This window comes from Sciurus vulgaris (genome assembly GCF_902686455.1).
Source record: "Sciurus vulgaris genome assembly, chromosome: 12".
Classification (NCBI taxonomy): Eukaryota; Metazoa; Chordata; class Mammalia; order Rodentia; family Sciuridae; genus Sciurus; species Sciurus vulgaris.
Window position 1 is genome coordinate 70,120,298 of NC_136473.1, and position 24,812 is coordinate 70,145,109.

Here is a 24,812-nt window from a genome sequence, read left to right on the forward strand (position 1 = left end):
GTGGTTTCTAAAGACCAGGTAGGATTGCTGCATAATGATCTAATACCTCTAACTTTTTTATATGTGAATTTTTCAAATAAATATATATTATATATATCAAATATATATAATATATAATATATAATATATACATATAATATATATAATTTTAGTTGTTGTGTTGTTTTGTTTGTCTTAGTTGTGGTGCTAGAGACTACACAAGCTAAGCATACACTCTCACCACCCAGCTACACTCCCGACCCTATAATTTTTTAAAAAAATTATGCATACCTTTCTTTACAACTTCAGGAAGTCCCTCTGGCTCATATTCAGTCTCTTCTTCATCCTCAGCAGGCTGAACGCCACCTTTGCCGGTTTTTCTAATTTTTTTAGGAAATGTCTCCGGGGTGGAAGGTGTCAGTCCTCCACTGTTCTCCCAAATCCCACTGGACCTTTGCCGCTTGCCTGAACCTTTGTTCTGGCCAGATGATAACTTCTTTTCACTAACAGAAGAGACTGGAGATGGTCCTGGAACAGATGAATTCAGCAAAGGAGAACTTCGGAGATCACGTTTAGATTCCTGCGAACTTAGACGAGCAACTTGTGTTTCTAACATCTCTTTCGCCTTCTCCAGATTTTCATGGCTTATGAGCAGGGAGCAGTACTTATCCAAGTATTCATCTGCCTCCTTGGTTTTTTCTTCAAGAGTTTCTTTCAGTTCTTTGAGCTCAGTCACTAATTCATCCACATTAGCTTCCGCAACATTACCTGTCCAAAATAAGGTGATATATCACATGTAATTTGATGCCAACCCAGTCAACATTGGGCATTGAGAAGTGGATAATTTTAGGCCTATTATTTGAATTTTTTAGAAGATTTAGGGAGATTTGTCTATTAGTGTTCTAAGAGTTCAAACAAATCCTACTTGGGAAGAATCACATCAGGTACATATTTTAGCAGAATCTTAGCATGTTCTTTTTGGAAATGCTTAAATAAAATTCAACAAAATCTCAAACTCCTATTTCAGCCAACCTGTTAAAATTTCACATATAAAGCTAATTATGTGAGTGGAAATTAATTTTCTTTTATTAGCAGCTCTTTTCTCATCCATTTTTTCTTCGGTGAGTGAATGAACATAAGTCTCCACTACATGGCTTTGAGAGACAGTAGGGACCAGTGACCAGGGAAGTCCAAAAAGGCTCTGAAACCATTTGGAGGTAATATAGGGCCTGGGGGACAAGAGTGTGGAGCAACTATTTAAGGTGGAAGCCTTAGACAACCTAAAGCTGCCATGGGTGGCATTAAAACCATTAAAAAAATCTCCCTGAAACTTCAACCTGCTCCCACCCAGATCATTTCCTGAGAGGAAAGAGTGCTGCTGGCCCCCCCTGCTGCAGTCCCAGGCACACTACACAAGCTTGCCACCATCCACCCACACAGGGGGCGGGCTGCACTGGGAGCTAAGTGGAGAAAAGTGATAAGGAAAGTTACCATTTCTTTGCTTTTTTAATTCTGCCAGCATATTCCAAAATACAGCTCCCCACGTTTTCCCTTTAGGCAAACCTGAGGGTGGGCCAAGGTCAACCAGTATCAGTCAGTTATAAATTAGCAATGTCAATGCAGCCTTCAATCTGCCTTTGAGGAAGAAAGGACTTAAGTGGACATCAACATGAAAAGCTCCTCTTAGAGGCTCATTAACAAAAGGTACTATCAGGTTTTTGCTGTTTTACAGAGGAGTAGATAAAATAATTCTATTTCAAAATGCAGGTTTGATTCTGCATTCTATAATGACTTCAAGAACAAAATTCAGATATTGGAAAATGAATAATTACTGAAAATCAGCACTGAGAATAGGGCACTAAAAACAGATCCTGCACATGCACACCACAACGCTATTTCACCACTGGGAGACAGTCTTGTAACTGATGTACCTAGCTAATGCCCACCTGTTTTTTGCTTCTGTGCAGTTTCAAGTTGAGAGAGCTCTTTCTGCAGTGTTTTCTTTTCCTCTTCCAGCTGTTTACAGGATTTGAGCAACAATTTTATTTTGCCCTGGGCACGTTCATTTTCCTTCTTTAGTTGATTTACATATTTTAGATGGTCCATCTACAAAACAGAAGTAATTCCATTTAAAATCTTGAATTTCTTTTTATAAGCATATGGAAAAGCAATTACAAGACATAATAAAGAATCACATACTATAAATTTAAGAATTGTGTACAAAACGGAACATCTGAAGACTCACATAACAATCCCCCTCAATTCAGTTTCCCAAATCTCCCAAAAGACAATATGGGTCTCTCCTTCCCTTTCTTAGCCTCACAATCATCCACCATGTTTCCTGAGATAATGTCACATGGCTCCTTTCAGGCTCATCACAGCACTAGATGGTAAGATCACTGCAAGTGTGATCAGAACATAAGTCTGAGATCATTTTTTTCAAAAGCTAAAGAGTTTGGTACGTTACAGGTCTTAGAACAACAAGGAAAATGTGCACACTGAATTATCAGAGCAAAATGAACCTAGCTCAGAGTAACTTACTTTGCTGCTATTTAGTTCTTCTAGCGTCACTTTCAATTCTTCAGTTAGCCTGGTCTTCTCTTCACTAAATTCCCTTTTCAGCTCTGCTGTTTTCTGTACCATCTCATGCATTTCCCTCTGCAGGTCAGTTTCTTTCACAGTCATTGTGTTTACCTGAAATGTAATCTTCATTAGGTTCTGCTTTTGGTGGTCTGTTCTGCTCAAAGTAACTGCTCTGCTACAACCTATTTGTGACATTTACTTTGGCCTGAGGTAATGAAATGAAACCTGGCTAATCTTCCCTTTCTACTCCACTGGACCAGTACCTGCAAAACCTACTGGCAAGCTTACCTCTTCTTCTCAGCAAAGATTTAGTAAAAGATAGAAATAAGGAAAAGAATAACAAGGACAGATAATATGCTAAGTCTTAAAATCCTTCATAAAGGTATTAATTTGAATTAAGCATTAAAGAACAATCTGTGAGGGACGCCTTAGCTATTTATCAGTTTAGACCTCTACTAATCCCATATCACACTCATCTGCAGAAACATGCTTATGATTAGTTAAAACCAGTTCTAGAGGAGTTTCAAGATGGCGGCCTAGAGGGTGGCTACATTTCATGTTGCTCCAGGACTCAGGATTCAAAAGAGGAGATATTGAGAGACTTGGGACCAACTCAAAGCAGCCGGGTGAGTCTCTCCCATTGGGGAGGCGTCCCGAATGGGACGGTGGTCCCGGAACGCAGGGAACTTTGTGAAGAAGAGCTGCCAGTGAGACGCCACTCCCCCCGCTGGAGCAGTGAACTCGGACAACTGGGAGCGCCGTAAAGGAGGCCGCTCAGCACAGTGCTGGGACTCGGAGCAACCACTGGGGCTCCGGCATCTGCCCAGGGGAGGAGCAGCGAGGAGAGCTGTGTGGACTCAGGACACCGGGGCCTGCCCTGAGGAGGAGGAGGAGGAGCGTGGCCGCTTGGATTCGGAGTGACTGCACCAGAGCTACAGGCGGTTGCCAGAGGAGAAGCTGCACGGCGAGCTGTTTGGACTCAGAACGACGCTTCTGAACACCGGGGCCTGCCCGGAGGAGTAGTAGGAGGAGGAGGAGGAGGAGGAGCGTGGCAGGTCATTTGGACTCGCAGTGACTGTATTAGAGCTCCAGGCGGCTGCTCAGAGGAGGAGGCCATTGGTGAGTTGTTTGGACTTAAAGCGACCGCTCCTGAACACAGGGGGGCTGCCTGGAGGAGAAGCGCGGTGGGTCCCTTGGTCTCAAGTGGCCGCACCAGAGCTCCGGGCGGTTGCCCAGAGGACGCGTGCAGCGGGTCACATGGATTCAGAGCCACTCTGAGCACTCCTGAACACCCGGGGGGTGACCTGGAGGAGGAGGAGGAACGGGGCGGGTCACTTCGACTCGGAGTGATTGCCCAGAGCTACGGGTGGTTGGTGGGAGGAGGAGGCACGTAGTGAGTTGCTTGGACTCCTAGTGACCGCACCGGAATACTGGGCGGCTGTCTGGAGGAAGAGGCGTGTGGCAGGTCTCTGGGACTCAGAGCGATTGTACGGGGCCCCAGGTGGCTGCTCAGAGGAGGGGCCGCATAGCCAGGCGATTAGGTGCAGAGCAGGGTCCCAGGATCTAGGAGGCTTCTTGGTGGAAGAGCCCCACAGAGACACGCTTAGGGGCGGAGCGAAGGTTCCAGGACTGTGGGCAGATTCTCTGAGGAGGGGCAGCCTAAGGAGATTCATCTTCGAAGGGTGAGGCTCCCAGGCCCAGGAGGTAGGGCCGGGCCCCTGGAAACTTTGCAGAAGAAGGCAGCCCAGCCCAGGCGGTAGCTGTAAATTGAGGGGAACCTCTAGGAGGGAACTGACCAGCAAGACCTCCCCACCAGGTGAGTTTTCCCTGCCGGGTGAGGTTTCCCCACTAGGACAGTAAAATAAGAGACACAGGCCCAAACAGGCCTTGCCTCAGCCCGCAGCCTAGTTCCCCTTTGGATGACCACTGGTCAACAAGTGGAGGCACCTCTGCCCACTAGCAGGGAATATACCCCACCTGAAGGCCACCTCTCCTAGAGAGGCAGCTTCCTTGTGGAGCACCGCATTATCAACTTTCTCCAAGACTTCAGCCTACTGAAGGCTAAGAGGGGATATATATAGAAATCTTCAGGGACATTGTAAGTCAATACAGGAAATCTGCAATATCTCAGCAGTCCACTGATACCTGAACAATATGAGAAAACAAGGAAAGAAAATGCTACAAACAAATCTAGATGTTACATCAATAAAACCCAATGACAGCATGGCAGAAGAAATGACAGAAAAGGAGTTCAGAATGTACATAATTAAAATGATCAGGGAAGCAAACGATGAGATGAAAGAGCAAATGCACGCACTGAATGATGAGATGAAAGAGCAAATGCAGGCATTGAATGATCATACCAATCGACAGTTAAAAGAGCAAATACAGGAAGCAAAAGATCATTTCAATAAAGAGTTAGAGATATTGAAAAAAAAACAAACAGAAATCCTTGACATGAAGGAAACAATAAACCAAATTAAGAACTCCATAGAAAGCATATCCAATAGGATAGAACACCTGGAAGACAGAACCTCAGACATTGAAGACAAAATATTTAACCTTGAAAACAAAGCTGAACAAACAGAGAAGATGGTAAGAAATCATGAACAGAATCTACAAGAACTATGGGATATCATGAAAAGGCCAAATTTAAGAATTATTGGGATTGAGGAAGGCCTAGAGAAACAAGCCAAAGGAATGAACAATTTATTCAATGAAATATTATCAGAAAATTTCCCAAATCTGAAGAATGAAATGGAAAATCAAGTTCAAGAGGCTGATAGGACTCCAAATACACAAAATTACAACAGACCCACACCAAGGCACATTATAATGAAAATGCCTAACATACAAAATAAAGACAGAATTTTAAAGGCTGTGAGAGAAAAGAACCAAATTACATTAGGGGGAAACCAATACGGATATCAGCAGATTTTTCAATCCAGACCCTAAAAGCTAGAAGGGACTGGAACAACATTTTTCAAGCCCTGAAAGAAAATGGATGTCAACCAAGAATCTTATACCCAGCAAAACTTACCTTCAAATTTGACAATGAAATAAAATCCTTCCATGATAAACAAAAGCTAAAAGAATTTACAAAAAAAAAGCGGGCAATACAGAACATTCTCAGCAAAATATTCCATGAGGAAGAGATGAAAAACAATGATGCAAATCAGCAAAGGGAGGAATTATCCTAAAGGAATTGTCAAATAAAGGAGGAAACAAGTTGTGTCAAACAAATAAATAAATAAAATTTTAAAAATGAACCAAATGACCGGGAAACCAAATCATATCTCAATAACAACCCTGAATGTTAATGGCCTGAATTCATCAATCAAAAGACATAGACTGGCAAATTGGATTAAAAAGAAAGATCCAACAATATGTTGCCTACAAGAGACTCACCTCATAGAAAAAGATACCCATAGACTAAAGGTGAAAGGATGGGGAAAAACATACCATGCACATGGATTCAGCAAAAAAGCTGGAGTATCCATCCTCATTTCAGACAATGTGGACTTCAAGCCAAAGTTAGTCAGAAGGGATAAAGAAGGTCATTTCATACTGCTTAAGGGAAGCATAAATCAGCAAGATATAACAACCATAAACATCTATGCCCCAAACAGTGGCTCATCCATGTATGTCAAACAAATCCTTCTCAATTTCAGAAACCAAATAGACCATAACACAATAATACTAGGTGATTTTAACACGCCTCTCTCACTACTGCACAGATCTTCCAGACAAAAATTGAACAAAGAAACCATAGATCTCAATAACACAATCAATAATTTAGACTTAACGGACATTTATAGCATATACCATCCAACCAAGAGTGAATACACTTTCTTCTCAGCAGCACATGGATCCTTCTCTAAAACAGACCATATATTATGCCACAAAGCTAATGTTAGCAAATACAAGAGGATAGAGACACTATCTTGTATTCTATCAGATCATAATGGATTGAAGTTAGAAATAAATGAAAGAAAAAACAGAGAAACTATTCCAACATCTGGAGATTAAACAATATGCTATTATATGATGAATGGATAACAGAAGATATTAGGAAGGAAATTAAAAAATTCTTAGAGGTAAATGAGAACAAAGAAACATCATATCAAAATCTCTGGGACACTATGAAAGCAGTACTTAGAGGGAAATTTATTTCATGGAGCGCATTTAATAAAAGAAGTAAAACTCAACAAATAAACGACCTAACACTACAGCTCAAAGCCCTAGAAAAAGAAGAATAGACCAGCACCAAAAGTAGAAGAAGACAGGAAATAGTTAAACTCAGAGCTAAAATCAATGAAATTGAAACAAAAGAAACAATACAAAAAATTGACAAAATAAATAGTTGGTTCTTCGAAAGAATAAACAAAATTGATAAACCTTTAGCCACACTAACAAAGAGAAGACGAGAGAAAACCCAAATCACTAAAATTCGGAATGAACAAGGAAATACCACAACAGACAGGATTGAAATACAAAACATAATTAGAAGCTATTTTGAAAATCTATACTCCAACAAAATAGAAAATTTCGAAGACATCAACAGGTTTCTAGAGACATATGAATTGCCTAAACTGAACGAGGAGGACATACACAATTTAAATAGACCAATTTCAAGTAATAAAATAGAAGAAGTCATCAAAAGCCACCAACAAAGAAAAGTTCGGGACCAGATGGGTTCTCAGCCGAGTACTACAAAACCTTTAAAGAAGAGCTCATTCCAATACTTCTCAAAGTATTCCATAAAATAGAAGAGGAGGGAACCCTCCCAAACTCATTCTATGAAGCCAATATCACACTGATACCTAAACCAGACAGAGACTCATCGAGGAAACAAAATTTCAGACCAATATCCTTAATGAACATCGACGCAAAAATTCTCAACAAAATTTTAGCAAATCGCATACAAAAACATATTAAAAAGATAGTGCACCATGATCAAGTGGGTTTCATCCCAGGGATGCAAGGTTGGTTCAACATCCGGAAATCAATAAATGTAATTCACCATATCAATAGGCTTAAAGAAAAGAATCACATGATTATTTCAATAGATGCAGAAAAAACATTTGATAAAATGCAGCACCCTTTCATGCTCAAAACACTAGAAAAAATAGGGATAGTGGGAACATTCCTTAACATTGTAAAGGCCATTTATGCTAAGCCCATGGCTAATATCATTCTAAATGGTGAAAAACTGAAAGCATTCCCCCTAAAAACAGGAAAAAGGCAGGGATGCCCTCTTTCACCACCTCTATTCAACATCGTTCTTGAGACTCTAGCCAGAGCAATTAGACAAACCAAAGAAATTAAAGGGATACGAATTGGAAAAGAAGAACTCAAACTATCCCTGTTCGCTGATGACATGATTATATATTTAGAGGAACCTGGAAATTCCACCAGAAAACTCTTAGAACTCATAAGTGAATTCAGTAAAGTAGCAGGTTACAAGATCAATGCTCATAAATCCAATGCATTTTTATACATAAGTGATGAATCTTCAGAAAGAGAAATTAGGAAAACTACCCCATTCACAATAGCCTCAAAAAAAATTAAATACTTGGGAATCAATCTCACAAAAGAGGTGAAAGACCTCTACAATGAGAACTATACAACACTAAAGAAAGAAATTAAAGAACACCTTAGAAGATGGAAAGATCTTCCATGTTCTTGGATAGGAAGAATTAATATTGTCAAAATGGCCATACTACCTAAAGTGCTATACAAATTCAATGCAATTCCAATTAAAATCCCAATGATGTACCTTACAGAAATAGAGCAAGCAATTATGAAATTCATCTGGAAGAATAAGAAACCCAGAATAGCTAAAGCAATCCTTAGCAGGAAGAGTGAAACAGGGGGTATTGCAATACCAGATCTTCAACTCTACTACAAAGCAATAGTAACAAAAACGACATGGTATTGGTACCAAACTAGAAAGGTAGATCAATGGTACAGAATAGAGGACACGGACACAAACCCAAATAAATACAATTTTCTCATACTAGACAAAGGGGCCAAAAATATGCAATGGAGAAAAGATAGCCTCTTCAACAAATGGGGCTGGGAGAATTGGAAATCCATATGCAGCAGAATGAAACTAAACCCATATGTCTCACCATGCACGAAACTAAACTCAAAATGGATTAAGGACCTTGGAATCAGACCAGAGACCCTGCAGATTATAGAAGAAAAAGTAGGTCCAGATCTTCAACATGTCGGCTTAGGACCAGACTTCCTCAACAGGATTCCCATAGCACAAGAAATAAAAGCAAGAATCAATAACTGGGATAGATTCAAACTAAAAAGCTTTCTCTCAGCAAAGGAAACTATCAGCAGTGCGAAGAAAGAGCCTACAGAGTGGGAGAATATCTTTGCCAATCATACTTCAGATAGAGCGCTAATCTCCAGAATCTATAAAGAACTCAAAAAACTCTACTCCAAGAATTCAAATAATCCAGTCGACAAATGGGCTAAGGAAATGAATAGACACTTCACAGAAGAAGATCTACAAGCAATCAACAAACACATGGAAAAATGTCCAACATCTCTAGTAACAAGAGAAATGCAAATCAAAACCACCCTAAGATTCCATCTCACCCCAATTAGAATGGCGATTATCACGAATACGAGCAACAACAGTTGTTGGCGAGGATGTGGGGAAAAAGGTACACTCATACATTGCTGGTGGGGCTGCAAATTAGTGCAGCCACTCTGGAAAGCAGTGTGGAGATTCCTCAGAAAACTTGGAATGGAACCACCATTTGACACAGCTATCCCACTCCTTGGCCTATACCCAAAGGACTTAAAATAAGCATACTACAGAGATACAGCCACATCAATGTTCATAGCTGCTCAATTCACAATAGCCAGATTGTGGAACCAACCTAGATGCCCTTCAATTGATGAGTGGATAAAGAAACTGTGGTATATATATACAATGGAATATTACTCAGTCATAAAGAATGATAAAATTATGGCATTTGCAGGCAAATGGATGAAACTGGAGAATATCATGCTAAGTGAGATAAGCCAATCTCAAAAAGCCAAAGGACGAATGATATCGCTAATAAGTGGATGATGACACATAATGGGGGGAGGGAAGGGTTAGTGTTAGGGTTAGAGTTAGGGTTAGGGAGGGGGGCAAGTATGGAGGAAGGAAGCACTGTATAGAGGGAAAAGAGGGGTGGGAGGGGTGGGGGGAAGGGAAAAAATAACAGAATGAATCAAACAACATTACCCTATGTAGATTTATGATTACACAAATGGCATGCCTTTACTCCATGTACAGAGAAACATGTATCCCATTTGTTTACAATAAAATAAAAAATAAATAAATTAAAAAAAAAAAAAAAAAAAAAAAAAACCAAACCAGTTCTATTGTTTCCAATTGTCCCCCTCAGGTTGAAACAGCCTGGTACAGTTAGTATCATTACCTCTACATTAACTGCCATCTCTTACAAATCACACAAAAACCTGAAATTTGGAAAATACAGAATTGTGATGAATTGCATTTTCCTGACAATTTTTATAGTTTGTTCATTAAAAAATTAATTTGAAGGAATCACCTCCTAGATCAGTAAACGTAGTGGGTCAAAACGTTTTTTTCTTTAATAATTTAAACTTCCTAATGGCAGATCTCCCCTTTAATCATCACTTCACAAGACAGGAGACTGCACAAGAGAAGGTATAAAAGGGAACTCATAGCACAATCACCCCAGATAGACCCTGGCAGCCGTGAGTGCTCTGTTGGTTATAATTATCAGTGCCTTTATTTCTCCTAAAAATGAAAAAGGCAGGGCAGAGCAGGGGACTCCTCTGATACCAACCAATACCTGTTAGTTACACTCTGATATCAGTAGTTGTCAAATGGGTAAGGAGAGGCTGCTACTCTGATGTACTGGAATAAAGGGAATCACTACAAGAAACAGGAATGAGGCATAACTCAAAGCTTATCCCATGTGCAGATGCCACATTAAAAACATGATTCAATCCGTAAAGATGTCCCTTATGAATGTGTCAAAGCAGTTACTACATCAGAGCCAACACAGCATTCCCAGTTCAAGACCCCACAAACACATCTTTACATAGCACGGTCAGTCAAACAGGACAGACGCCATCTAGAAGGAATTAAAAAATTCACAAAGTGGTTCCCCTCCCTTGTGATCACATATTTAAATATAAATAGATGTAGCCACTTACCTTTTCTACAAAGGACATTTTTTCCCTTTTTGTCAGTTCTAATTCACTCTCTAGATCCTTACAAGAGTGCTGCAATGCTTGGAAAGTATCCTGCAAAGTGTCATTTCTGGATTGCAGCATTTGAACCTTCTGTTCCAATTCCACTGTCAGGTTTCCCAGTTCTGCTTTCTGCTTCTGCCAAAGTTGCTGCTCTCCTTCCACCTGGGACAGTTTAGAGACAAGCTGTTCTTGGTCTTGAATTTGATGTTTTAGCCTACTGACTTCTTCATCCTTCTTCTCTAGTTTCTGTTTGCCATCCTCAACTTCTTGAATGAGGTCATTCACAGAAGCCTGCAAAAGGATATAATTAGCTTTGGCCTCATCAAGGCCCTGCAGCAACTGAGCCTTCTCAAGTTCAAGAGAATCTACTTGACTACTCAGATTCTGTTCTTTGGTCTTACAAGTCTCTTGTTCATTACACAATGCTGTCATTTTTTCATTTAGCTCTTTTAATTGTGTTTGAAGCATCTCCACTACAATCTCAGATTCTTCTTTCATCTGTGTTTTTTCTTGCTCTTTTTCTTGCAATAGGTTTTCAAATGAGGAAATTTGTATTTCTAATTCAGATACTCGTCTTTGCTCTTTTTGTAACTCTTTTGTCAGATTTTCTTTTTCTGACTTTGTATGAAGGAGATCTATTTCCAAGTCTCTCAGGTTTTGGGCCATCTCTTCAATTTCTGTTTTCAGAGTCTCTACCTCTGCTTTGGAATTCTTGGCCTCAAGAATCATATGTTCTTGGGTTTTCCCTGATAGCTCTAGTTCTCTTTCAAGGTTCTCTGCTCTTTCTTTAAGCAAATCTGCATGATGCTTACTTTCTTTCAGTTGTTCCAAGACATGGAGCTGGTTCTTTCTATCAGCTTCTATGTGGACTTTCAGCTTTCCAATGCTGCTTTTCAAATGATACACTTCTTCCCCTGGTGGCTCTGGATTCTGTTCGTTGGTCTTCTGGGTTTCTTGGTCATTACACAAGGCTCCTATTTCCTCATTTAGCTCTTTCAGTTGTGTTTGAAGGATCTCCACTTCAGTTCTAGATTCTTCTTTCATTCGTATTTTCTCTTGCTCTTTTTCTTCTAATATATTTTTAAATGAAGAGAGCAACTCGTCTAGGTCTGAAACTTGCCCTTGTTTTTCTTGTAGTTGCTTTGTCAGATTTTCCTTTTCAGCCCTAACTGTGACAAGGTCTGATTTGAAAACGCTCAGGCTTTCAGCCATCTCTTCTATTTGGGTTTTTAGGGCCTCCATCTCTGCTTTGGAATTCTCGGCATCAAGAATCACCAGTTCTTGGTTTTCTTCTGACATTTGCAATTCCCTCTCAAGGTTCTCCACTTTATCTTTCAGCGAATCATTCTCCCGCTGGCTTTCCCTCAGTTTCTCTAAGACGTGGACCTGCTTCTTTTCATCTGCTTCGATGCGGACGCTCAGTTTTTCGATGCCTCTTCTCAGCTGATGCACCTCCTCCTGGGTTGAGCCCAGCCTTGCTGTAAACTCACCTTTCTCCATGAGTGCAACTTCCAAGGACTTGGAGACAGCCAACTTTTCATGTTCTGACTCCTGCAGTTTGGCCTGCAGACTTTCAGATTCCCTCACAAGTGATCCTTTCTCTTGATTCAGTTGTCCAATTTGGCTCTCCAGTTCACACTTTGCAAGAGACAGGGCCTGTGAGTCTTTTTCCAAATTCTGAAGCTGCTCCTGGAGATGAGCTTTGTCTTTCAACAGCTCACTCACATCAGAGGATAGCGTCTGAAGGAGTTCTGTTTTGTCCTTGACCTCAGCCTCTACCACCTGAATGTGACGGAGACTCTCACTATAATGAGATTCTAGCTCTTGAATTTTCTCCTTCATCTTTGCAGACATCTGATCCAGGGTCTCATTTTCTTTTGACACGGTATCTAATTCTCCCTGAAGCCGGTTTCTCTCACTTGTTACCACAGAGAGCTCCTCTTCAAGACAGGCAATAACTTTCTGCTTATTTTCTCTGTCTTTTTCTAAACACAGTTTCTCTGCTTGAATTATCTCCAAGTCAGCTTCCACGGAGAGGACATGATGCTCAATTCTAGCTTTCTCAAACATGATCCTGCTCAGCTCATTTTCCACATCGAGAAATTTCTCTTTCCATTTGTCATCCGCCGTGGCTACTTTACCTTCAATAACTTCACTTGATGATTCACCTGGGCCCATCTCTAAATCAGAACTGAAGTCATCTGAAGCTTCCACTCTCTGGCATAAACCCTGGTTATTCTGGTGGTGAGAAAAGGATTCCAATTTTTCACTTAAGTCAGATTTTTCTTTCTTGAGTTCCTCAACTATTTTTTCCCATTGCATGCATGTTTCAATCTTGGTCTTTAGTTGTGCTTCCTGTAAATTCAGTTTTGAGTCTAATTCTTTTATTTCGTGTAACAAACTTTCAACTTTTTTGTCCTGGTCCTCTAGTGCACGAAGTAATCGCGAGTTCTCATTTGCTGTCTCTTTCACTTGCAATTGAAGATTTTGGACAGATACCTGATTCTCCAGAAAATCCATGGGTACCAAAGTATTAGGACCAGAAAATGCCAATTCAGAAATGCATCCTGAATAGCCCTGGGTTTTGTCTTGTGCTGGTGTCTCATAACTGGTTTCTGAGGACTGCTCCCCAGAGTCCTCTCCTATAAGTCTGACTACGTCGGTCTCACTAGTTTTCTCAATCTCTAAATTGAAGTCCTGCTGAACATCTTTATCACAAATCTGATGACTACCCTGCTTGAGTGTTTCTTCTGTAGTTTCTGCATTACGTTCTTCCTTTACATCACAGCTATCATCTCGTTCCCGAATAGCCTGTTATAATAGGTAAGAAGAATGTATTTTATTTTTCAAGAAGAATCAAAAACAATCAATATTATTACCATATAGAAAATGGATATGACTTCTGCTAAGCACATTTTTTCAAATCACATATTTCCTGTCCCATTCTTCCATCCTCTTTCTCTGTCCAAACACTTAGCACAATGAAACATTCAGTAGGTTCCACCTATGTGCAAGGCACCGGCAAGGTATTCATCATGAAGATGAACCCTTTAGATCAATTGCTTTGTCAATTAAATTTTAATATATTGAAATTTATTTCTTCCTTGTGAGGAATATTCTAACTCTACATGTAAGATTTCTTTGTGATTACCAATTAAGAGGCTAACAAATTCCATATAAATGTTCAGCTTCCATCCTCAGTATTTATGATCTTTAATAAAAAAAGGTATAATGTTTCATAATCAGATTTCCAGCCCAAGGATTCCATGCCCAGTCCAGCACTTACTATGTATATTCTTGGATAAATTACATATAAGCATTTCATTTCCCTCTCATCTATAAAATAAAGAGTTTTTATTTTGACTAGTCTTTCTGCCACTTTACCATGAACTCCCTTCCCCACCTCACAGAAGCACACGAAAAGAGACTCAAGCTACACAGCATGATTAGTTGATCTGGCCAACTAGAAAGGACCAAGTCCTTAATAACTAAACAAGTATGTATTCAATACTTATATTCAATAAAGAAAGAAAGGTTTCCAGGTGCAGTGGTACACACCTGTAAACCCAGCAGCTCGGAAGGCTGAGGCAGGAGGATAGCAAGGTCAAAAGCCAGACTCAGTTAGGCCCTAAGCAACTTAGTGAGACCCTGTCTCAAAATAAAAAATAAAAAGGACTGGGGAAGTGGCTCAGTGGTTAAGTACCTTAGGTTCCATTCCCAATACCCAAAAAAAAAAAAAAAAAAAAAAAAAGGGAGAGAGAGAAAGTTCTTTTTAAAGGACATGATACCAAATCAGATTTGTGCCACAGCAAATTATTGGAGAGAAATTTAAGTAATATGTTAAACAATCTGCTATATTTAATTTCATGACTATAATGCTATAACACTACAATAGTCTAAAATGGCATAAGGTTTAGTAAAATCCTTCTCAAATTATCATTCATAAGCTTTTAATTCAAGTGCACCTTGTTAACTCACAGTGAAAACACACATTCTGAAGACCTTCTGACTCTATAATATAGTTTCCCCCAGATTCTGAAACATCTTTCGTAATTTCCCATGTAATAATAGTAGTAGTTGGGGATGGGGTTGTGGCTCGGTGGGAGAAGCCTGCCTAACACAGGTTCAACTCTCAGCACCACATATAAATAAATAAAATAAGGTCCATCAAAAACTAAAATATATATATTTTAAAAAATAGTAGCTGAAATAGTAGCAGTTTAAATTCACTCATTATAAAAATGTATTCCTCAAATAAGATTTATTCATTTTCCTAACATTATGGTTGGTTTTAGAAAATTTGGGTTATATTTTATATTTCCTTGAACCATATATTTATACACAAATTTAGAATTCACGTCAATTTCAACTCAGCATTTGTTGAGTGCCTACCAGTCACGCCAATAAAACAGCATGAAATTCCAGGTACTTACATCTTCTACATCAGAGCCAAGCAGAGACCGAGAACTTAGGTCCAGCCCTTGCAGCTGGAGTCGTGCTACTTCGAGCTCGCGTGACAGGTGTTCCGTCTGCTTCTTTTCTGCTGCCAACTTGGACTCCATCTCCAAAGTCACGCTTGTCAGCTTCTGTTGCCACTGTTCATTTTCTGAGAAATACTGCTTCCTAAGACAGTCAAGCTCTTTCCTTTCAGAACTTAATAACTGCTCAAGCTCTTGAATTTCCTTATTTTTCATAATCCCTTCACTTTCGATTTTCTCTTCCAGATTCTTGAGGGACTCCAAGTACACCTGACAGAGGGTCTCAAGTTCTTCCACACTCTTCACGGGGGCATTCGGGATTTCTTTCTTGATCAGATTTTCCTCCAGACGGCTACAAGATACTTCATCTACATTAGACAGGTTTGCTGAAGTGCTCCCTTCTAAACTACTCAAAAGAGAAAGGTCTCCTGTCTGTTCTAAAACATCTTTGTAAAAAGAGGACTCTCCAAAACTTGTCAGGCAAGGACTATCAGGCACACAAGAGAAGGGCAGTGACAGAATACACCCCTCCTCAGGTTCTGGCTTCACCTCCTTTACCAAGTCACCTTGCAGGTTTCTCAGATTCATTGACAAGGCTGAATTTTCAGCCTTCAACGTGTCAACATAGGACCGGAGCTCTGACATCTTAGAGCTCATCTGAGAGTGCTGATCATGTAAAATTTTGTGTTCACTTTGTAAAGATGCAAATTTCTCCTGTAATTCTGCAAAATGCATTTGAACTTCTTTGTTTGACAAGGTCAAGCGCTCATAGGAATTACTGTCTTCCAAAGGATTCAAGGACACTGGTGTCGGCTCATTTTGTTGCCCACCAAATTCACCATCTGGCATTTCTTTGACTAACTCACCTTGGAGAAGACCATTATCATCATTTAATATTTTAACTTCATTTACAAGTTTGTCTACTTCTTCTGCCATTTTACTGGTCGTTGTGATACACTCTGATCTCGAATCATTCAGTTCAGACACCAGTTCCAGTTTTTCAACCTGCAGTAGTTCACACATTTTCTCTAGCTCACTCAGTTTGTTCATTGCTGTCTGCAGAGAGCACTGAAGCTGTGCATTGTCATTTTGACTTGTTGACAACTCATGAAGCACTGAAATGTACTTTTCTTCTGCATCTACCTCACAGCCTTTAAGGCCACTAATTTCCTGTGACTGATTATCTTGCAAATTTCCAGTTCCTAATTGTCCTCTAATTGTCTGTAATTCCTGCTGCAGGCACTTTTTCTCCTCCTCACTTTGTTGAAGCTTTAATTCCATATTTTTCACCAAAGCGTCTAATTGTACAAACTGTGTACTACAACTGTCTGGAGAAATGTCTTTAACTTCAAGATCCATCTGAAGTTGGAAATTACATTTATTTACCTCATTCTCTGTTTCTTTCACAGAGTCCCTAATTGGTTCCAGTTTTGGATGCTGCTGTTCAGGTTCGGTCTTTGTTAGCTTCATCAGTTGCTCATTCTCTTGTAATAAGTCTTTAACTTCCTTTTGCAACTTATTTTGTTCTTCCTTTAGAGTCATGATTTCTTGCTTTAAACCATCAGCCTCACTCTGAGAATTGCTTTGGATGTCTGTAATCTCAGTTCTCAGAGTTTGTTGCACTATCCCCAACTCTAGCATTAGTTTCTGGTTTGTTTCTTCAGCAAAAGCTAATTTTGTTACAAATTCTTGATGTTCCTTTGCAAATGCTTCCTTTAGCTGTTCCAATTCAGTTTTTCTGTTTTCACAAATGCCAGTTTGTTCCTTTAGCAAGCATTCTAATTCAGAGTTCTTTTCCTGCACTGCTTTGTATTTTTCACTAAGATCCTCCAATGCACTTCCAGCTTCTTCACATCTCTGTTGTAAAAGAAGGCTTTCTTGCTTGTACTGCTCAGATAACTCTGAAATGCTTTTCTCTCTTTCCTCTGTACAGTTGGAAAAACTCTCATTTTTTTGGAGTAGGTTCGTTTTCTCTTGACTTAAGGTTTCATTAATTTCTTTGAGAGCCCCATTTTCCTGGGTCAGTGATTCAATTTCTTTTTTGCTTAAAGAAATGATAGAACTCATTTCCTTTTTCTCTGTGCTCAGGGTTTCAGATAAAAGTTGTAGCTCCTTTAGAGAGACTTCAAGTAGATGGTTGCTCTTTTTTAGTTCTTGAATCTCTGCTTGCTCAGCTTCTAGTTTTTCTTTCAAAAGTTGCAACTCTTTTTCCTTGTTTTCAAGGGCAACTAAAGTTTCAGTAACCACATTCTGATGAACAACAGTGTCTTCCTGTAACTTACTTATGCGATGACTCGTTTCAGCCACGAAGCTTTGATGCATCTGTTCTGCCTTCATAAGATTTTCTTCTATTTCTCCTTTGACTTGCACCAACTCTTCACACTGCTTCTGCAGATCTGAGTTCATCTGCTTTTGAGACTCTAAGGAAAATTCAAGTGAAACAACTCTGTTTTGTAAGACAGCTGAATGCTTTGGAGTTTGGTCTGCACCTAAGTGGCATTCGCTCCTTTCTGAAAGCATGGTTCCTTGTTCTCCTGTTAGATTTGCAAAGGAATTATTCATTGCAGGCTGCTGTTCAAAAGTCAAACAACTTCTCTGATGATCCTCATTTGTCACCAGAGAAGAATCTTTGGATCTGAGCAGAGCCCTGAGGCTCTCGTATTCAGCATGCAAGTCTTGGTAATGCTGATCTTTGTCTGTTATTTCATTCGACAGCAACTGAAGCTTGTGTTCGAGATCGCCAACTTGCCCGACAAGCTGAGAAGTTTTCAGACACATATTTTCTATTTCCTTCTTATGCTTCTGATCCGAGATCTCGGCTTTCTGCTGTAGTTCTACATAAGCTTGTTTCTGTGTCTCTACCTCCACGGTCTTGCTATCTATCACATTGTGAAGGTTTCTGATCTCAACATTTAGGTTTTCTCTTTCCATTTCCAGGGTTCTTACTCTCTCATTGTATTCGTGACTTTTTATTTGCTGCGTCTTAAGGCAGGTTTCCAAGTGATTGATTTTACTCTGCAAACTTTCCTTTTCTGATTCCAACTGATTTAATAGTCTTTCATTTTCACTTTTCCAATGAGAAAACTGAGTTTTCTCTTCTTTCAATTCTTCATATTCTTTCTTTTTTAACTCCAAAGCGCTCAATAAAGCCTTGGACTCTTTCTCTTTCTTGTTTAATTTATCATTCAGTTGTTCAATGTGATGTTCCCTCTTCTTCAGAAGGTCTTGAGAACAATCCCGTTGTTTTTCCAGATCGGCCAAGGCAAGTTTCAGTTTCTCTAAGGTCAAGGAGTTTTCCTGCTGATTAATTTTGTCTTGAAGATCTCTTAACATGGCTTCCTGAGAGGTATTCTTAGCTAGTTTAAAAAAAAAAAAAATTGTTACTGTTTTTATAAATATCTATTCTATAAGAATTCTAGCCAGGCAAGGTGGCACACTCCCATAATTCCAGGGGCTCAGGAAGCTGAGGTAGGAGGATCACAAGTTCAAAGTCAGCCTCAGCAGTTCATCAAGGTCCTAAATTTTACAACTTTGCAAGACCCTGACTCAAATTTTTTTAAAAAAGCGGATGGGGAGGGTGCCGGGGAGGTGGCTCAGTGATTATGTGGCCCCAGGTTCATCCCCAGTACGAAAAAAAAAAAAAAATTCTAGTCATGTGTAGTGGTGCTAGTGGTGCACACCTAAAATCCCAGGGACTCTGAGACATGAGGATTGTAATTTAGGGGCCAGCTTGGGCAACTTAGGGAGAACCTGTCTCAAAATAACATAGAAAGGGCTAGGGATGTAGCTCAGTGGCAGAGTACATGCCTAGCATATGTAAGGCCCTGAGTTCAATCCCCAGTACCGACACACACACAATCTAATTTCTTAAAGAATAAATAAATAAACCACAAATGGACAACAAATAACTTCTCAATCCCTGTAAAAATCTGCATTATTGCTATATTATCTTCTTGGAAAGCAGATCACCTAATAATTACTGAAGTTTATATAAAGACAGTGAGGAAAGGGCTTATTTTAAAGATAGTAACACACTAAGTCTTCTTTTAAGCAGCTTAATAAAAATGCTACATAAAATACCAAGGGAATATTTTCCTAAGCACATCTGTACCTCTTTTTCTTTGTGTAGGTCTATACTTTTTCCACACTTTGAAGTATTTAGTCAAAGACAGAAAACTAAGAAAACAGCACTAAAATTGAAATATCCCAATTCACTTTAAGGTAATTCTGATATCTCTGAAAAACAACTACTCATAACACCATTTTAGCTAAAAGTTCATCATGCTACATATAGTTAACTCTCAAGGCCTACATGTGAGTAAACTTAGAGAATAATATTACCCATAGTTCAGTTTCTCACAGTAAAGATGACAAGAGGATATGAGAATTGTCTGGAAGCTTTTATTATCGTGTTTTCTGCCCAATACCTCACCTCTACCCACAGCCCCTCCTAGTTGGGAATAAACACAATGTTTTCATAGAATAGTGATGAGAAGACTTCATATTCCTCAAGTATGTTGAAGGAGGAGAAAATTTGAGAACTCAACAGTAGATGACAGAGGTAGCATGTATTACACTCTCAGAAGCTGAATTAACACTATACACATTTCTAACCTGCCAGTCTCAAATCTATCTGCTAGGCATTGATGGCTTGAGGAACAGTGATTCAAAAATTTCAATCTGATTTGCGTGGGAGGCCTTCAAACAATGACACTGGTGAGTGTCCTAACTATTATACAGTTACAATTTTCCTTCAGGAAAGTTAAAGACTGACTTTTTGGCCTCTTGGAAATGGAAAGTCATTTTGTGTAGACTTAGTCCCAGTTCCTTAGAAGGCTGAAACAGGAGAATTACTTGAGCCCAGGAGTTTGAGACCAGCCTGAGCAACACAGGAAGACCCCTTTGCATAAATAAACAAACAAACAAAACAAAGAAAACGGTCATAGGGAAATGTGACACCCATTCATGGGTCAGATTTAATTTAAAAGAAAACTCAGACATGCAAACACCCCAGAAGAGAAAATAAATATATGTAAGTAAAAGACACATAGCACAGATAAAAGTGAAACAAATGATAGATTCATTTGATGTGTGTATAGCATAAATTCATCAGCTTTAAAGTCAGGAAATAAAATCATTCAGTCAAGTAAGTTATCAAAATGCAATGGTTGCTGTAGGTTTGGAAAACATACACTTAACATACTTTTTTTTCCCCCCCAATTCCAAGGGAAATGGAGGCAATGAACAAAAGCACTTTGGACACAAAGAACAACACTGGGGAGAGAGACAGCACTGACAACTAAGCTTCATGTGGGAAATATTTACCTCTGGATTCAAAGTGTAAAAACAATGCACTCAAGGACTTGACATGTTCATTTTAAAAAGTTCCAACTATCTCTCTGGAAACTAAAAGTGGAAGAGAGAACACTTTCTCCATAATAACTACAGTATGTTTTGGGATGAATATATGGTAAAATTCAAAGTTTCTCTAATGTGTTAATGTCATTCATTCTTCATTACAGGGGTAATAACTTAAAGAACCAACTAAAGTACTAAGTTTACTCACCTCTCAATTCTTCTGCAAAATTCTGGCTCTGATTTAAACTCATTTTAACTTTCCTGAGTTCTTCCTCCAGGTGGCAGACTTCTCTGGCCCTTTGCTCAGACTGACTCTTAAGGAGGTCATTTTCCTTTTTCATTTCCTAAAATACACATTTAGTTGAATATAATCAAAACAAATGCTCAAGCAAGTCATGACTTTTGGCTTAATAAGGGTCCTTAACAGAACTGTCTGTATACCTTTCCCTTCAAGTACCTAATGAAGGTAGACCACTCTCCTTGAATCAAATAATGTCATCAATCGAAATAAAAGCCAAAGCAGATGATAAGCTTTTTCCTTCAAATAATGTATCTCTTAGTCTTTCTTGTTGTGCTTATGCCTGCTAAAGAGTTAGCTCATATGGAAAAGTCTATTTACAAGATCCTTGAAGACAAATGTTCCAAGTTCCTATCAAATATATCTTTGCAAAGAGATGATACATTAATAAAACAAATTATTCACATGACAAATTTTTACTTTTCATTATAAAATCATCTGAAAGTTCATTGTTGGGGAATATCTTTTTGGGTAAAATTACCTTCAAGAAATGTTTCCATCAAAAAAAATGAATAATGTTCAAGATGTTGGGATATATACATTATGAAAAGAGCAAATATAAATAATAATAATAATCATTGAATACACACCAGAACATGTCAAATACCAAAGAGACATTGAGTGTGGATGCAAAATCAAAGGCTGGGGAGTAGAAGAATAATTAATTCTGGATAGGGGAATCTGAGCTCTTACAATGAAAACAGGTTCATTGGGTGCTTGATTAAATAAGTACCCATGCATCTGTGTGCAATAAGGAAGCATAGATGCATATATATGCAGTTCCAATTCATTATCTCAAAAGACCTCTCATCTTAATCTTAAAAACTAAGCAATATTTACATGCCAAATAAAAACACGATTGCTTCTTAACCACATAGGACTCATAATAAACATTACAAATAATCTGTTCATACTTGAAACTTATCATAGTATAGTATAAGTATCTCAACCTATATTATGCAGTACACTCTGGACCACAGGGGATTGGCAGATTATCATTATAAACTGACAAGTGCCTCACATCTTTTGAGTGAGGAAAACTCTTAAGGCTAATGTTTTTAAAAATTGCCTTTCAAAACCACCCCTCTGAGAAGCAGGGGGAAATTTCTGAATCTTAAAGAAACAATTAAGACCCATCCTCCAAAATCCTACTGTACCGTTTGAAAACAGATGGCCCTGGCAATGCTGTGTTGGAAGACTGCCTTCAATTATCAGTCTGGTTACTACCAGCAGATGGGTACTGATGCAGCAAAGCCAAATTCAAGAAGAGGGAGAATCTGGCTAGTAGAAAGCACTTGAAAACTTGCTGGCAGCTGCTCTGTTCATGTATATACATTCATTTCATCATTAAAATGAGACAGAACCTGTTGTGGGTATTATACTCCTGTCTCCCATGTCCCAATCCCGCCTTCCTTCCATCGCAAAACTGACACTCTGTCAAATTAAGATATCAATCAGAACTAAAGGGCAGCTCTAGTGAACTCTAGACAGAGGCTAATTTACACCAGTCCATGTTACATTTTGCAAAGATCATGAAGGTGAAACAATGTTATTGATTTGTTAGCATCATTAAACCATAGAAAATGTAACCACTTTTGTCTTCTTCAGGCTCAAGAAAATCTCCCAGTCAATAAGATCACAGATGTGAGAGATAGAACTCCTGAAAGCACTCTGACAAGTGTAATGGAGTATTATTATTGTTGTTTCTTTCCAAAGTTTAATTTGCAAGATCATGATCAATGGTGAATAAGGTCAACATTAAGGGTAACTAGAACATAACTACATGGGTTGACTTAGCATTTTTTATTTTAGAGCCTAGAAAATATCCTTACCCTAAAATATTGATCAAATCAAATAACACCTACATTTGGGGGGTTGACAAAGATGAGAAGACATCCCAACAGGAAGGAAGGTAAGATAAAGAGAAAAGGAAGGGAGGGGACCAGCAAGGCAGGGTGGAACTTATGTTTCTGCATCATTAAGTCTCTATTCTTCTCTGTCCATAACGAGAGATGTTTAAATGAATAGTAAGCTCAATGGAAAGATTCAGAGTGTCTTTCTCTATTCTGGCATTAGCTTCGTAAATATTTGTGTCTAACAAAGAAATGTGCAGCCAACCCTGGGACCCAGCAGGCTTATAATGCCACAGCTATGACCAACCCAAGAATTTTAAAAGGCCAGAATTTAGAAAACAAACATCTGAAAATGGATGTGCAGGCTGTCATTCATCAGCAATTAGTTTTCTGTGAGACTACAGCCACTTAAGACTTGATTAGGTAGCTCATTATCAACAATGAGCTAAGCGTACGAGGATATATTCTCATAGGCACCTTGTGCATCCTCACATGATTTGCAAAACTGGGCACTACTCGAGAAAAACACAACAAAAATCCCTATAAGCAGAAGCCAGCATTAGAGCTTACTTAGCAAGCAATTCCACCCAGATCAACTTCAGTTTAGGAGCAGCAAGGGAAGCATCACTTCCCGGGGCCAGACAAAACAAATTTCAGCTAGTGTGCAGCGTTTCATGATCCCATCCCTGAATATAACTTAATACGTCCCCTGCTGCATTGAAGTCTCAATGTGACTATGGGATGAAAGCAGAAGATGCGCTTTTCGCCTTCTACCTCATCGTTCTTGCCTGCCAGACCGAGCTCCTTAGAGGACCTAGTGTAATACAGATCCCTATGTTTGGAAAGGTCCCTAAGCAAGTGTTCCCTCATCTTGCCTGTCAAATGATGGGATTTTATTGCCAAACCCCAACGTGATGAGGGCTGGCACTGGATTCCGGATGAGCAGCCTATCTAAGCCCTCCATTCACTTTGATACTAAATGTTAACTTTACCCTTGATTGGGCCATTAAATCACGTTTCCAGCACTGATAATTTCTCATTGTGAGCAGCATATTAGTTTACTAAACACGAACAAGGAAAATTTCAGTACAACTGTCACATTATTTCAGCTTCCAAAAGCTATAAGCATGCTAAACTTGTTTGTACTTACTTATAATTAGATATGGAAAGACACCCAAAGTGGTAGTATAATGGAATAGGTAAATTTTTAAATATGAAAAATCTCAAATGCACTGTCCCTTGGTCATGATTTTCTGTGCCTGTAGGTGACAGCAAACAATGCTGATATCAAAAGGTCCTAACAGATGTGAAGACCAAAGCAATAAGCAGGTGGGTTGCAATAATTCACTAAGCATTTTATGTACAATATTTAATTTAATCATGAATGTAGACTCATAAACAGAAAGGTATTATATGTCCCTCAGAAAGGGTAAGTCACCATCTCAAGGTTACAGAGCAGGTAAGCAGCAGAAAACCAATGCAAATTCAGATCTCGCTCTCTCTAAAGACACCACCATTTATACCCCCAAATCTATCACCACTTTTTTTTTTCTTTGCAGAACTGAGGACAGAACCCATGGATACTCTACTACTGCACTATATCCCCAGTCTTTTTTATTGACTTTATTTTGAGACAGGGGCTCGCTAAATAGACAGGTTAGCCTCAAACGTACAATTCTCCTGCCTCAGCCTCGCTAGTCACTGGGACTGCAGGTATGTACTGCTCTACTTCAACCAGCATCATACCATCCCTCTTACTGGTAAGTCACCTATCTGATCCCAATCCCAATTCAAAGTGCCAGCTGACTCGTGTCAATTCTTGATGTTACTCTTGACAGAAGACACACACGCAAACATATACATAAATTAAGATGACACCAAATTCATTCCAAGGCCCTGTGCTAGGTACTTTCCACACATGACTGACTACCCCTACGTGACTGAAATCAGTGAAATATAAGTGAAACATGATATGCATGTAACTGAGGACAGGCTAGAGTTCACTGG

At 39.2% G+C, this 24,812-nt stretch overlaps 1 protein-coding gene and 1 long non-coding RNA gene across 2 annotated transcripts in view; one reads left to right on the forward strand and one right to left on the reverse strand.

The window, feature by feature from the left end:
* The window catches only part of LOC306641860, a 479,070-nt gene that overhangs the window by 211,963 nt on the left and 242,295 nt on the right, over positions 1-24,812 (forward strand). The gene's annotated exons all lie outside the window — the stretch shown is intronic.
* CENPF (centromere protein F) overlaps positions 1-24,812 on the reverse strand; it is a 58,415-nt gene that overhangs the window by 8,909 nt on the left and 24,694 nt on the right. The window contains exons 10-15 of the mRNA XM_079107723.1: positions 20,863-20,998; positions 15,252-18,652; positions 10,780-13,629; positions 2,521-2,673; positions 1,926-2,085; positions 271-747 (exon numbers count right to left, since the gene is read on the reverse strand). Coding sequence (XP_078963849.1) covers positions 271-747; positions 1,926-2,085; positions 2,521-2,673; positions 10,780-13,629; positions 15,252-18,652; positions 20,863-20,998 — 7,177 coding nt within the window. The remainder of the gene's footprint in view (positions 1-270; positions 748-1,925; positions 2,086-2,520; positions 2,674-10,779; positions 13,630-15,251; positions 18,653-20,862; positions 20,999-24,812) is intronic.